Genomic DNA, 15,742 nt, shown 5'->3' with positions numbered 1-15,742 from the left:
GGATCAATGCGTTCGCAGACGCAATCTTCGTCAGTTAGCCCATGTTCAGTCGCTGATTTCTTTCTTTTCCTCATGTGCGTTCTGCTGAAATCCGCAAGGTGCACCTGATTCAGAATCTGCTTTACATTTGCTGCTGAGAATTGCTGGATCTGCATAAGAGTTTAATTGCTTGTGTTGCATGCATTATTGGCAGATATACGATGGACCAGACATTCACTATCACGTAATTGGCACATATTGTGGAGTTATGGAGCCTCCTTCCCTCTTCTCCTCTGGCAGCTCTGCAACAGTTCAGTTTACAAGTGACAGCACTATAAGGAAAAAGGGTTTCCTGTTGGAATGGACGGCAATCGACATATCACCCGGACCAGTGCCTAATATTACGCAAGGTATAACACTTAGGGGGGTATTCAGCATCAGACAATCGCAGCTTTGTCCTTCCTCGCCTAAATGTGGAAAATACGCTGCAGAATGACGTATCTATTCATCTCTTATATCTCAGGAAAGCAAAACTGTCATCTAGTGAGAAACGAATTGTATGCCACATCACCTGTTTCAGACATCAATTGCTTGAGACTGTCAATGGTTCATGAAATTAATTGGTTTGCGCATACGTCACTGCTGCATTGCACACGTACAGCAATCGAATAACGATTACAGTCGCAGTGTGGATTGACTCACAAGTTATTGACAGGGAGGTAATGGGGAGTGGAGGCAAAAATATGGGCATGACGGGACTGTTTTCGGGGTGCGTATCAGCTGGCAAGCTGCAATCCCGTATGCAGGAAACACGTCTCCGGTGTCTGGTTTGTTGTTTGATGTTTGCCTGATCTGCGTAGATGCTGCAAAGGCTCCGATGGGTGTCTCTATACAAATCCCAGGGGCTGTTACAGGAGAATATTTTCCCACTTATCTCTGAGTCAAAAATCGCATCTGTGGCTACATTAGCATACTACTACGAATCAGGCCCAATGAGCAGCGTTTTGGGAGTAAAAGTAGTTTCTCTATCGTCCTAAGTGGATGCTGGGGTTCCTGAAAGGACCATGGGGAATAGCGGCTCCGCAGGAGACAGGGCACAAAAAAGTAAAGCTTTACTAGGTCAGGTGGTGTGCACTGGCTCCTCCCCCCATGACCCCCCTCCAGACTCCAGTTAGATTTTGTGCCCGAACGAGAAGGGTGCAATCTAGGTGGCTCTCCTAAAGAGCTGCTTAGAGAAAGTTTAGTTTAGGTTTTTTTCTTTACAGTGAGTCCTGCTGGCAACAGGATCACTGCAACGTGGGACTTAGGGGGAAAGTAGTAAACTCACCTGCATGCAGAGTGGATTTGCTGCTTGGCTACTGGACACCATTAGCTCCAGAGGGATCGAACACAGGCCCAGCCGTGGAGTCCGGTCCCGGAGCCGCGCCGCCGACCCCCTTGCAGATGCTGAAGCGTGAAGAGGTCCGGAAACCGGCGGCTGAAGACTCCTCAGTCTTCATAAGGTAGCGCACAGCACTGCAGCTGTGCGCCATTTTCCTCTCAGCACACTTCACTGGGCAGTCACTGAGGGTGCAGAGCGCTGGGGGGGGGCGCTCTGAGAGGCAAATATAAACCTTATACAAGGCTAAAAATACCTCACATATAGCCCATAGGGGCTATATGGAGATATTTAACCCCTGCCTGACTGGAAAAATAGCGGGAGAAGAACCCGCCGAAAAAGGGGCGGGGCCTATCTCCTCAGCACACGGCGCCATTTTCTGTCACAGCTCCGCTGGTCAGAACGGCTCCCAGGTCTCTCCCCTGCACTGCACTACAGAAACAGGGTAAAACAGAGAGGGGGGGCACATTAATGGCTATATATATATATATATTAAAGCAGCTATAAGGGAGCACTTAATATAAGGATATCCCTTGTATATATAGCGCTTTGTGGTGTGTGCTGGCAGACTCTCCCTCTGTCTCCCCAAAAGGGCTAGTGGGTCCTGTCTTCATTAGAGCATTCCCTGTGAGTTTGCGGTGTGTGTCGGTACGTGGTGTCGACATGTATGAGGACGATATTGGTGTGGAGGCGGAGCAATTGCCAAATATGCAGATGTCACCCCCCAGGGGGTCGACACCAGAATGGATGCCTTTATTTGTGGAATTACGTGATGGTTTATCTTCCCTTAAACAGTCAGTTGAGGACATGAGGCGGCCGGACAATCAATTAATGCCTGTCCAGGCGCCTCAAACACCGTCAGGGGCTGTAAAACGCCCTTTGCCTCAGTCGGTCGACACAGACCCAGACACGGGCACTGATTCCAGTGACGACGGTAGAAATTCAAACGTATTTTCCAGTAGGGCCACACGTTATATGATTTTGGCAATGAAGGAGACGTTACATTTAGCTGATACTACAGATACCGTAAAACAGGGTATTATGTATGGTGTGAAAAAACTACAAACAGTTTTTCCTGAATCAGAAGAATTAAATGACGTGTGTGATGAAGCGTGGGTTGCTCCTGATAAAAAGTTGATAATTTCAAAAAAGTTATTGGCATTATACCCTTTCCCGCCAGAGGTTAGGGCGCGCTGGGAAACACCCCCTAAGGTGGACAAGGCGCTCACACGCTTATCCAAACAAGTGGCGTTACCCTCTCCTGAGACGGCCGCACTTAAGGATCCATCAGATAGAAAGATGGAAGTTATTCAAAAGAATATATACACACATGCAGGTGTTATACTACGACCAGCTATAGCAACTGCCTGGATGTGCAGTGCTGGAGTAGTTTGGTCAGAATCCCTGATTGAAAATATTGATACCCTAGATAGGGACAATGTTTTACTGTCGTTAGAACAAATAAAGGATGCATTTATCTATATGCGTGATGCACAGAGGGATATTTGCACACTGGCATCTCGGGTGAGTGCTATGTCCATTTCAGCCAGAAGAGCCTTATGGACACGACAGTGGACAGGCGATGCGGATTCAAAACGTCACATGGAGGTTTTGCCGTATAAAGGGGAGGAGTTATTTGGAGTTGGTCTATCAGACTTGGTGGCCACGGCTACTGCCGGGAAATCCACTTTTTTACCTCAAGTCACTCCCCAACAGAGAAAGGCACCGACCTTTCAACCGCAGCCTTTTCGCTCCTACAAAAATAAGAGAGCAAAGGGCTTGTCGTACCTGCCACGAGGCAGAGGAAGAGGGAAGAGACACCAACAGGCAGCTCCTTCCCAGGAACAGAAGCCCTCCCCGGCTCCTGCAAAAACCTCAGCATGACGCTGGGGCCTCTCAAGCGGACTCGGGGACAGTGGGGGGCCGTCTCAAAAATTACAGCGCGCAGTGGGCTCACTCGCAGGTAGACCCCTGGATCCTGCAGATAATATCTCAGGGGTACAGGTTGGAATTAGAGACGGATCCTCCTCATCGTTTCCTGAAGTCTGCCTTACCAACCGTCTCTTCCGAAAGGGAGAGGGTGTTGGAAGCCATTCACAAGCTGTACGCTCAGCAGGTGATAGTCAAAGTACCCCTATTACAACAAGGAAAGGGGTATTATTCCACTCTATTTGTGGTACCGAAGCCGGATGGCTCGGTAAGGCCTATTCTAAATCTGAAGTCCTTGAACCTCTACATAAAAAAGTTCAAGTTCAAGATGGAGTCACTCAGAGCAGTGATAGCGAACCTGGAAGAAGGGGACTTTATGGTATCCTTGGACATCAAGGATGCGTATCTACACGTTCCGATTTACCCCGCACACCAGGGGTACCTCAGGTTCATTGTTCAAAACTGTCACTATCAGTTTCAGACGCTGCCGTTCGGATTGTCCACGGCGCCTCGGGTCTTTACCAAGGTAATGGCCGAGATGATGATTCTTCTTCGAAGAAAAGGCGTATTAGTTATCCCATACTTGGACGATCTCCTAATAAGGGCAAGGTCCAGAGAACAGCTGGAGACAGCTTTAGCACTATCTCAAGAGGTGCTAAGACAACACGGGTGGATTCTGAATATTCCAAAATCCCATTTAATCCCGACAACTCGTCTGCTGTTCCTAGGAATGATTCTGGACACGGTTCAGAAAAAGGTTTTCCTTCCAGAGGAAAAAGCCAAGGAGTTATCCGATCTGGTCAGGAACCTCCTAAAACCAGGAAAAGTGTCAGTACATCAATGCACAAGAGTCCTGGGAAAAATGGTGGCTTCTTACGAAGCAATTCCATTCGGCAGATTCCATGCAAGAATATTCCAAAGGGATCTGTTGGACAAATGGTCAGGGTCGCATCTGCAGATGCACCTGCGAATAACCCTGTCACCAAAGACAAGGGTGTCACTTCTGTGGTGGTTGCAGAAGGCTCACCTATTAGAAGGCCGCAGATTCGGCATTCAGGATTGGATCCTGGTGACCACGGACGCCAGCCTGAGAGGCTGGGGAGCAGTCACACAAGGAAGAAACTTCCAGGGAGTATGGACGAGTCTGGAAAAGTCTCTTCACATAAACATTCTGGAACTAAGAGCAATCTACAATGCTCTAAGCCAGGCGGAACTTCTCCTGCAAGGAAAGCCGGTGTTGATTCAGTCGGACAACATCACGGCGGTCGCCCATGTAAACAGGCAGGGCGGCACAAGAAGCAGGAGTGCAATGGCAGAAGCTGCCAAGATTCTTCGCTGGGCGGAGAATCACGTGATAGCACTGTCAGCAGTGTTCATCCCGGGCGTGGACAACTGGGAAGCAGACTTCCTCAGCAGACACGATCTTCATCCGGGAGAGTGGGGTCTACATCCAGAAGTCTTCAACATGTTAATAGACCGTTGGGAAAGACCAATTGTAGACATGATGGCGTCTCGCCTCAACAAGAAACTGGACAAATATTGCACCAGGTCAAGAGATCCACAGGCAATAGCTGTGGACGCACTGGTAACTCCTTGGGTGTACCAGTCAGTGTATGTGTTTCCTCCTCTGCCGCTCATACCAAAGGTATTGAAGATCATACGGCAAAGAAGAGTAAGAACAATACTAGTGGTTCCGGATTGGCCGAGAAGGACTTGGTATCCGGAACTTCAAGAGATGCTCACGGACGAACCGTGGCCTCTACCTCTGAGAAGGGACCTGCTACAGCAGGGTCCCTGTCTTTTTCAAGACTTACCGCGGCTGCGTTTGACGGCATGGCGGTTGAACGCCAGATCCTAAAAGGGAAAGGCATTCCAGAAGAAGTCATTCCTACCTTGATTAAGGCACGGAAGGAAGTCACCGTGAAACATTATCACCGCATTTGGCGAAAATATGTAGCGTGGTGCGAGGATCGGAAGGTTCCGACGGAGGAATTCCAACTGGGTCGTTTCCTACATTTCCTGCAATCAGGATTATCTATGGGTCTCAAATTGGGATCCATTAAGGTTCAAATTTCGGCCCTGTCAATATTCTTCCAAAAAGAATTGGCCTCTGTCCCTGAGGTCCAGACTTTTGTCAAGGGAGTACTGCATATACAGCCTCCTGTGGTGCCTCCGGTGGCACCGTGGGATCTAAATGTAGTTTTAGATTTCCTCAAATCCCATTGGTTTGAACCATTGAAAAAGGTGGATTTGAAATATCTCACATTGAAAGTGACTATGTTACTAGCCCTGGCCTCTGCCAGGAGAGTATCTGAATTGGCGGCTTTATCTTATAAAAGTCCTTATCTAATCTTCCATTCGGATAGGGCAGAACTGCGGACTCGTCCGCATTTTCTCCCTAAAGTGGTATCAGCATTTCATCTGAACCAACCTATTGTGGTGCCTGCGGCCACTAGCGACTTGGAGGACTCCAAGTTGTTGGACGTTGTCAGAGCCTTAAAAATATACATTGCAAGGACGGCTGGAGTCAGAAAATCTGACTCGCTGTTTATATTGTATGCACCCAACAAGTTGGGCGCACCTGCTTCTAAGCAGTCGATTGCTCGTTGGATTTGTAACACAATTCAACTTGCACATTCTGTGGCAGGCCTGCCACAGCCTAAAACTGTAAAAGCCCACTCCACAAGGAAGGTGGGCTCATCTTGGGCGGCTGCCCGAGGGGTCTCGGCATTACAACTCTGCCGAGCAGCTACGTGGTCGGGGGAGAACACGTTTGTAAAATTTTACAAATTTGATACCCTGGCAAAGGAGGACCTGGAGTTCTCTCATTCGGTGCTGCAGAGTCATCCGCACTCTCCCGCCCGTTTGGGAGCTTTGGTATAATCCCCATGGTCCTTTCAGGAACCCCAGCATCCACTTAGGACGATAGAGAAAATAAGAATTTACTTACCGATAATTCTATTTCTCGGAGTCCGTAGTGGATGCTGGGCGCCCATCCCAAGTGCGGATTATCTGCAATACTTGTACATAGTTATTGTTAACTAATTCGGGTTATTGTTAAGGAGCCATCTTTAAGAGGCCCTTTCTGTTGTCATACTGTTAACTGGGTTTAGATCACAAGTTGTACGGTGTGATTGGTGTGGCTGGTATGAGTCTTACCCGGGATTCAAAATGCCTCCCTTATTGTGTATGCTCGTCCGGGCACGGTACCTAACTGGAGTCTGGAGGGGGGTCATGGGGGGAGGAGCCAGTGCACACCACCTGACCTAGTAAAGCTTTACTTTTTTGTGCCCTGTCTCCTGCGGAGCCGCTATTCCCCATGGTCCTTTCAGGAACCCCAGCATCCACTACGGACTCCGAGAAATAGAATTATCGGTAAGTAAATTCTTATTTTTTGATTTTTTTAAGAAGTGTATGGAGCCTAGCAGCGGCATTACTCTTACTCCCATGCGTATTTCCAACTGGGCACGCAAGCTCAAACACAGGGGCAGCTCCGAACGTAGGAACTGGGAATACGGATGTGTGGCATTCATAATCATTACCTGCGTGTTATATAGCAATATATCTGTAATGAGTTAATTCTCTCATACGGCATTTTAGGTGCATGCGGAGGAGTTTTGAGAACCGGAGAAACACCTTTATTTGTCTTCTCACCTGGATGGCCCAATCAGTACGCTCCAAACCTCATGTGCACCTGGGTCATCAGGTCTCCAGAATCCACAGTGGAGCTGAATCTCCTGTATGTGGATATAGAGGCCCACGGCACATGTAACTATGATAGGCTCGTCATCAGAGACGGTATGAAATGATACAGTCTTATTATATGAAGTAACAGAGAAAATGAGAAGTATGATAATCAGGGGCTCCAAGCCACCCCCCACCCCCACACCTTCCTTGCTCTTTCTGCCCATGGCACCTTCTGTGTATATTTTGAGAATTTGGCGCACACGCGGATGATGGCACGAGTATTTATTATCAGCTACGCCAGCCAGCACCATCTTTCCAGATATATCATTCAGAAAGTGGCGCCACTGACAGATTGAACTTGGGGAGGGGGCATCTACAGGCACACTATGGCATCTGTACTCAGTGCGGAGTCTGTGGTGTGGGTCACCTTGTACCCATTATCCATACATCATGGAGCAGTATAGTGCAAATCTACCTTTCCTCCCCTGACCTCTCCCCTGCTCTCCTCACTCGTATCTCCAACTGTCTCTCTGCTATCTCCTCCTGGATGTCCCAGCGCTTTCTTAAACTTAACATGTCTAAGACTGAGCTGATCATCTTCTCTCCCTCCCGCATAACCTCACCTCCCACAATTTCATTATCCATTGATGGCACAACTATCTCCTCTAGCCTCCAAGTGCGATGTCTTGGAGTAATCCTTGACTCCTTCAAACTACACATTCAGTACCTCTCAAAATCCTGTCATTTCCATCTCAAAAACATCTCTTGGATTAGACCCTTCCTCACCCAGGATGCACTAAGACCCTCATCCACTCACTGGTCATCTCCACATTGGACTACTGCAATCTCCTCCTATCTGGCCTCTCTCAAAAATGCCTCTCTCCACTTCAATCTATCCTCAATGCTGCTGCCCGTCTCTTCTTCCTCACCAAACGTACTACATCCACATCCCCTCTCTTGCAGGACCTTCACTGGCTACCTTTCCTATTCAGAATCCAATTCAAGCTTCTCACACTCACCTACAAAGCCCTCACCCACTCTTCTCCCTCTTACACATCTCTGACCTTATCTCTCTTTACATTCCCACCCATCCTCTTCGCTCTGCTAATGCACGCCGTCTGTCTTGCCAACTAATTACCTCCTCCCACTCCTACCTACAAGATTTTGCACGTGCTGCTCCCTATCTTTGGAATGCTCTACCTCTCCCCATCCGACTCTCCACCTCTCTACAAAACTTCAAACGGGCTCTGAAGACCCACTTCTTCACCAAACCCTGTCATCTCTCCTCCTAACCCTCTTGTCTATGCTCACTGTCTACCCCTTCTGTGTCACTCTGGTCTGTTAGCCCCTCACCTTTTAGATTGTAAGCTCACAAGAGCAGGGACTTCTTTCCTCATGTGCCTTTCCTTTTCTTACTTACACTATCTTATACTCCATACTCCCTTTGATGGCACCTAACTGCGGGTTTAATATACCGGTCCTATTTTGTCATGTACTGTAAGTGCGGTTTTCTTGTTTGCTCATTTTATTATGTACTGTGTAATGGGTGCTGCGGATCCCTTGTGGCGCCATATAAATAAAGGATAATAATAATAATAATAATAAAAAAGGAAAGTTAGAACATTTACAACATTATGTTTAAAAAGAAAAATATTTTATTTAGAAAATATTTTATTAAGACTTTCAGTTGTCAGACTTATAATAACCCTGTAATTTACAGCAGAGAATGTACTAGTATTATTATTATTATTATTATTATTATTAATGCTATTTCTATCCTTGTTTTTTAGGAGACAACAACCTTGCACCAGAACTTGCTGTTGTCTGTGGCAGAGAGGCTCCGGGGCCGATCCGATCATCTGGAGATAGCATGTTCCTGGTCTTTTCCTCCGATACAAGTGTTTCTGGAGGAGGCTTTAATGCATCTTATCATAAAAGTAAAGTTTTGTTGTATTATTCAGTATAAGTTTTTACAGATCACATAGTGAAGGCAGCCATTAACCCATGGAGTGATTTGTTACTTAGATGTTCTTAGTGAATTCATAGGCTGCATACAGGGCTGCAGAAGGCACCTTTGTGCAGTAGGGTCTCACCCATAGGCTGCGCCTTTGCTAAAGCTGACAGTGCGCATGTGCCTGCAGACTATTCATGTGGTATCTCACGGAACACCCTAAACAATAACCAAAGCCAGTTCTGTACAGGCAGCCCAGGAGGGGTGTGACCATGTGGGCCAATAGGAAGCCAGTGGTCCAAGCAGCCACCTTCCCCTACCCATAATATTGTTCAGTAAGGGCCCCATCTGCCCCACATTCATTGCCACCAGTGGGCTCCAGGACGCTCCTTTTGAAACTTCTGGCTGACTGTGTATGAAGATTATATGCTTTGTGACTGGATCTTGTGTTATCTTAGCAATGCATGTGCAATGCAACGAGCCATTAAATTAGTGCACAGCTCAAACACACCACTTGCAGCTGGATGTGTGTGACTTGGTGCCGAAAAATTGTATTGTTTTGTGGCGTGTAGACCTGTGCGAAGTGGGGGGGGGGGTTGTTTGTATTAAATATTTTATTTTACTTCCCATCACTTGTTCTTTCATCTGAAATTCGCTTCCCTGCCAGTGACATTTTAATAATAACACAATCCTTCACTTCATTTAGGCTGTGGTGGATATTTACATGCAAATAGGGGGCTGATAACTTCACCAAATTACCCAGAAAACTACGCGCCCAGCCAGAACTGTACCTGGCACGTGGTGGTCACTGCTGGCTTCACAGTTGCCGTGCATTTTGAGCAAACATTTGAAATACAAAACAATGATGCTGCTTGTCACAGTGGGGACTACATAGAGGTAAGCCCAAATGCAACGCTTGTTATAATCAGAAGAAGTCAGTTTATAAATGTTCCCTAAAAGTGAATTAAGAGCGTACAAGTCTCGTGCTTAGGTATTTAGGGGAATATTTTATAAAGTTATCTGAAGAAAAAAAAAAGGGAGATAACTGGTATTCTCTCCAAATTCCTTGACAACTCTGCTTCCTTTCTTCCTCTCTTCTGACATTCCCTCCATTATCTTAGGTTATTTCAACATCCCAATTCATTGCCCCACAGAATCCCCTGCCTCTAAACTCCCTAATCTTATATCTTTGCTCGGTCTCTCCTAGTGGGCCTCTTCCCCCTCCCATGGGAATTGGAGCTCATTGGATCAGGTCTTCACTCACCGCTGTGATATTTCTGCTTTCTCCAACTCCCCTTTCTGACCACCACCTGCTCTCCTTTAACTTATTTCTCTCTGCTACTCCACCTCTACCTCCTAAGGCTACCATCACTAATCGTAACATTAAGGCTAATGCTGAACTCATGGCCATAAAAGATGAATTTAGGAAGTTAGGGACTGCTCTGAAACAGGTGGCAACCACTGTGACTTTTTCAGAAGTATTGCCAGTACACAGAGGGGAAGACAGAACTCATTGCATCAGAAACTTCAATGTTTGGTTAAGGACATGGTGCAAGGAGGAGAGATTTGGATTTTATAGGCCATAGTCACACCATCTGGCAAGATAGGAGCTTATACAAAAGTGATGGCCTGCACCCATCTTCAAGGGGAATGAGAATACTTACTGAACAGTTTGGATGCTTCATCAAGAACTATTTAAACTAACAGAGGGGGACAGTGAACCAAATAGGAATAAAGCAATCTGCTCCCCCAACACAGAGGTATTGTTTCTGCAGGCAAAGGAAATAGGAAGCATATCGACAGGGTGTAGTACGGCTGACCGGCGGTCTCCTGACCGCCGGTCAGCTTACCGACGCCGGGATCCCGGCAGCATACCGACGCCGGGATCCCGGCGGGGAGGGGCGAGTGCAGCAAGCCCCTTGCGGGCTCGCTGCGCTCGCCACGCTGCGGGCACGGTGGCGACCTGCGGTCGCCACGGGTTCTATTCCCACTCTATGGGTGTCGTGGACACCCACGAGTGGAAATAGTCCCTGTTGGTCGGCATGCCGACCATCGGGACAGTGACCCGTCGGGCTGGTGGAGGAGGTCATGTGACTGTCGGTCAGCTGACCGGCGGTCACATGAATACCACCCTCCACAGCAACAGAAGATAATTCAGATCAAAACCAAATAAACATAGGTAGAGAGAAGAAAATAGCTAGGAACAGGAAAAGCACAAACAAAACTCTAAAAGCTATGTGTGCAAATGCTAGGAGCTTAGGAAATAAAATCCCAGAACTAACTGCAATAATGACAAGGGATGATCTAGATATTGTGGCAATTACAGAGTCATGGTGTAATGAAAATCACGACTGGGACATAACTCAACTGGGGTATACTTTATTTAGGAAGGACAGAATGGGAAAAACTGGAGGAGGGGTAGCAATGTATGTAAAAAAAAAAGCATAAATACTACCTTAATACAAAGTATTGAAAAAAACACTGAGGCCCTTTGGGTGACCATAGAAACAGGGGGAAGTCGATTATTCGTATTGGCGTGATACACAGGCCACCAGGACAGGAAGAAGAACTGGACAAGAACCTATTGCAGGACATAACTAAAATGGCATTAAAAGGAGAGGTAATAATCATGGGAGACTTTAACTTCCTGATGTAAACTGGGAGGGGTCTATTGCTAGTTCCACTAGAAGTAGGGACATTTTAAATTCCCTTCAGGGAGCATCCCACCACCAATTGGTGAGGGAGCCCACTCGGAAAGATGCAATATTAGACTTAATACTTACAAATGGAGACAGAATATCAGACGTAAAAGTGGGTGAAAACTTGTGATCCAGTGCTCATCAAGAAGTATGGTTCAGCATAAAAACAGAGATTGACTCATCCCATACAAAAACAAAGGTGTTGGATTTTAGGAAGGCTCATTTTGTAGGGATGGGAAAATGTGTAAGCAATTCCTTGGCAGAGTGGAGGAACTTGGAAGCAGTGCAGGAGAGGTGGGAAACATTAAAAACATTAAAAAGTGCAATATTAAAGGCAACAGACCTTTGTATCAAAAGTGTTAGGAAAAACACAAGGAAAAGGAAAAACCAGTGTGGTTTGCGAAAGAAGTAGCAAATATTGTGAAAGGAAAAAGATGGCTTTTAGGAAATATAAGCAGACACAAAATAATGAAGACAAAGAAATATATCTTATTAGATAGAAGGAGACTAAGAAGGTAATCAGATGTGCAAAGGCACAAGCTGAGGAGAAAATGGCCCAGTCAGTGGGTAAAGGAGGCAAAACTTTTTTAAGGTATATAAGCGAAAGGAGAAAAACAAAAGGCGGAATTATGAAACTAAAGACAGAGACTGGGAGTCTTGTTGAGGGAGAAAATGTAATAGCAGATAATCTTAATAATTATTTTTGCTCAGTATTCACTACTGAAAGAGAGGGGAAGGGGCCACAGTTAAGTTGGAGGGATATTCAGGAAAATGAAAGAAGTACATTTACAGAGGAGAAGGTCCTAACAGAACTCTCAAAGCTGAAAGTGGACAAATCTATGGGGCCAGATGGGATACATCCAAGGATACTAAAAGAACTTAAAGAGGTGCTGGTAGCACCACTGACAGAATTATTCAACCAGTCATTAGCTACAGGAGTAATTCCAGAGGACTGGAAAAGAGTGAACGTAGTCCCACTGCACAAAAGTGGAAGCAAGGAAGAGGCTAACAACTACAGACCAGTGAGTCTTACATCAGTAGTAGGGAAATTGATGGAAACACTCTTAAAAGAAAGAGTTGTAGATTATCTCAAATCCAGCAATTTACAGGATCCCAAACAGCATGGATTCACTGGGGGGAGATCATGTCAAACAAATCTTATTGACTTTTTTGACTGTGTGACTAAAGTGATGAATAAAGGTGGAGCTGCAGATATAGCTTATCTAGCCTTTAGTAAGGCTTTTGACACTGTTCCACATCGCACACTGCTAAATAAACTTGGAAATTTGGGATTGGATACTAGGATTATTGAATGGATAAGATCTTGGTTGCAGGATAGAAACAGAGAGTTGTGGTAAGTGGAGTGCATTCACAGGAGGGAAATGTTACCAGTGGAGTACCCCAGGGATCTGTACTTGGACCAGTGCTTTTTAATATCTTTATTGGTGACATTGCAAATGGCATTAAAGGAAAAGTATGGCCCTCATTCCGAGTTGTTCGCTCGGTATTTTTCATCGCATCGCAATGAAAATCCGCTTAGTACGCATGCGCAATGTTCGCACTGCGACTGCGCCAAGTAACTTTGCTATGTAGAAAGTAATTTTACTCACGGCTTTTTCATCGCTCCGGCGATCGTAATGTGATTGACAGGAAATGGGTGTTACTGGGCGGAAACACGGCGTTTCAGGGGCGTGTGGCTGAAAACGCTACCGTTTCCGGAAAAAACGCAGGAGTGGCCGGAGAAACGGTGGGAGTGCCTGGGCGAACGCTGGGTGTGTTTGTGACGTCAAACAGGAACGACAAGCACTGAACTGATCGCACAGGCAGAGTAAGTCTGAAGCTACTCTGAAACTGCTAAGTAGTTAGTATTTGCAATATTGCGAATACATCGGTCGCAATTTTAAGAAGCTAAGATTCACTCCCAGTAGGCGGCGGCTTAGCGTGTGTAACTCTGCTAAATTCGCCTTGCGACCGATCAACTCGGAATGAGGGCCTATGCCTTTTTGCAGATGACACAAAGGTATGCAACAGCGTAGACACACCAGGTGGGGTAAAACAAATGATTGTGAATCTAGGTAGACTAAAGGAATGGTCAAGAGTGTGGCAAATATAATTGAAAACCAAAAAATGCAAAATCATGCACTTGGGTCTCAAAAATCCAAAGGCTAAATATAGTATTAATGGCACTGTACTGGAAACTACTGAGGAGGAAAGAGATCTAGGAGTCACTATTTCAGGTGACTTAAAGGCAGGTAAGCAATGTAACAAAGCAATGAGGAAGGCTAGTCAGATGATTGGCTGCATTGGGAGAGGAATCAACAGCAGAAAGAAGTAATAATGCCACTGTATAGGTAATTGGTACGGCCTCATCTAGAATACTGTGTTCAATTCTGGAGGCCATATCTTCAAAACGATATTAATACATTAGAGACTGTACAGAGAAGGGCAACTAAAATGGTGCATGGCCTACATCACAATACATACCCAGAAAGATTAAAAAATCTCAGTATGTATAGCTTGGAGCAGAGAAGGGAAAGGGGAGACATGATAGAAACTTTCAAATATATCAAGGGTTTTAACAAATTCCAGGAGGGAAACACTCTCAAAACGAAGAGAAGCAATAGGACACGAGGACATGCACTGAGACTGGAGGGGGGGAGGTTCAGGGGAAATATGCAGAAAAATTACTTCACAGAAAGGGTAGTGGACAAGTGGAATAGCCTCCCATCAGAGGTGGTAGATGCTAAGACAGTAGAGCAATTTAAACATGCATGGGATAGACATAAGGATATCCTAACAAAGAAATAAGGATCAAATAAGGATTGAGCTAAAAATTTGGTAAAAAAAAAAAAAAGGGCAGACTAGATGGGCCAAGTGGTTCTTATCTTCCGTCAAATTCTATGTTATGTTTCTATGTTTCTATTGACACCAAATCCCTAATCTCCCTGTTCGACTCTCACTCACATGCCCTGAACAAGCCACTTCTCTATACAATGCTTCCCTTACTTCTGCTCTTGACTCTGTCACTCCACCAAACACTATTCACCATCGCAGATCAACACCTCAACCCTGGCACACCAAATGCACCAGATATCTGCAAAAATGCTCATATATTGTCAAGTGACAGTGGAGGAAATCACGCTCTAAGGCAAACTTCCTCCATTTCAAACTTATGTTGTCATCCTTTAGTGCTGCCCTTTCCCTTTCTAAACAGTCATACTTCAAGAACCTCATCTACTCCCAGTCTTCGAACCCCCAGCGCCTCTTTGCCACTCTCAACTCCCTCTTCTGCCCACCTGCACCTCCCCTCCCCTCCTCACTCTCTGCTGTTGACTTTGCCACTTACTTCACTTCCAATATTGACTCTATATGTCAGGACATCATATCCAACCAAACCATCAGCAACCATCCTCCTCCCATCCCTTACCACCCCTCCCCATCCCTCTTACCAACTGTGACAGCTTTCTCCCATGTATCTGGTGAGGAAGTCATGGCTCTCATCTGCCCCCACCTCCCCACTTGCCCTCATCCCCTCCCACCTCCTCTGCTACCTCCCCCTTCTCATCTTGCCCACCTCCTCAATCTCTCCCCCTCATCTGGCACTGTCCCCTCTGCCTTCAAGCATGCATTCGTCTTCCCTATTCTTAAAAAACCTACCCTTGATCCACACACCCTCTCCAGCTATAGACCCGTGTTTCTCCTCCTTTGTGCCTTTCTCACCCAAGATACCACTAAGACACTTATCCACTCACTGGGCATCTCCAGACTAGACTACTGTAATTTACTCCTATCTGGCATCCCTGACAAATGCGTCTCTCTCCAATCTATTCTCAATGCTGCTGCCCGGCTCATTTTCCTCACAAAACGTACTGCATGCACCTCCCCTCTATTACACAACCTTTAACTGGCTTCCCTTCCCCTTTAGAATCCATTTCAAGCTTCTCACACTCACCTACAAAGCTCTCACCCACTCATCTCCCTTTTACATCTCTGACATTATCTCCCTTCATACTCCTGTCCGTCCTCTTCGTTCCGCTAATGCACGTCACCTCTCCTGTCTACTGATTACTTCCTTCCACTCCTACCTTCAAGATTTCTCACGTGCTGCTCTCTTTCTCT

The 15,742-nt window shown here is 46.1% G+C and overlaps 2 protein-coding genes across 2 annotated transcripts in view; both read left to right on the top strand.

Moving 5' to 3' along the window:
* Positions 1–10,227, top strand: part of LOC134928700 (cubilin-like) — a 73,780-nt gene extending 63,553 nt beyond the window's left edge. Inside the window, exons 9-12 of the mRNA XM_063924717.1 lie at positions 194–389; positions 8,764–8,910; positions 9,631–9,821; positions 10,132–10,227. Of these exons, the coding sequence (XP_063780787.1) occupies positions 194–389; positions 8,764–8,910; positions 9,631–9,821; positions 10,132–10,227 (630 nt within the window). The remainder of the gene's footprint in view (positions 1–193; positions 390–8,763; positions 8,911–9,630; positions 9,822–10,131) is intronic.
* Positions 1–15,742, top strand: part of CUBN (cubilin) — a 729,033-nt gene that overhangs the window by 476,353 nt on the left and 236,938 nt on the right. The window lies entirely within an intron of this gene.

This window comes from Pseudophryne corroboree, chromosome 5 (genome assembly GCF_028390025.1).
Source record: "Pseudophryne corroboree isolate aPseCor3 chromosome 5, aPseCor3.hap2, whole genome shotgun sequence".
Taxonomy (NCBI): Eukaryota; Metazoa; Chordata; class Amphibia; order Anura; family Myobatrachidae; genus Pseudophryne; species Pseudophryne corroboree.
Note: the sequence above shows the minus strand (reverse complement) of the source record. Positions and strands in the feature narration are given on the sequence as shown.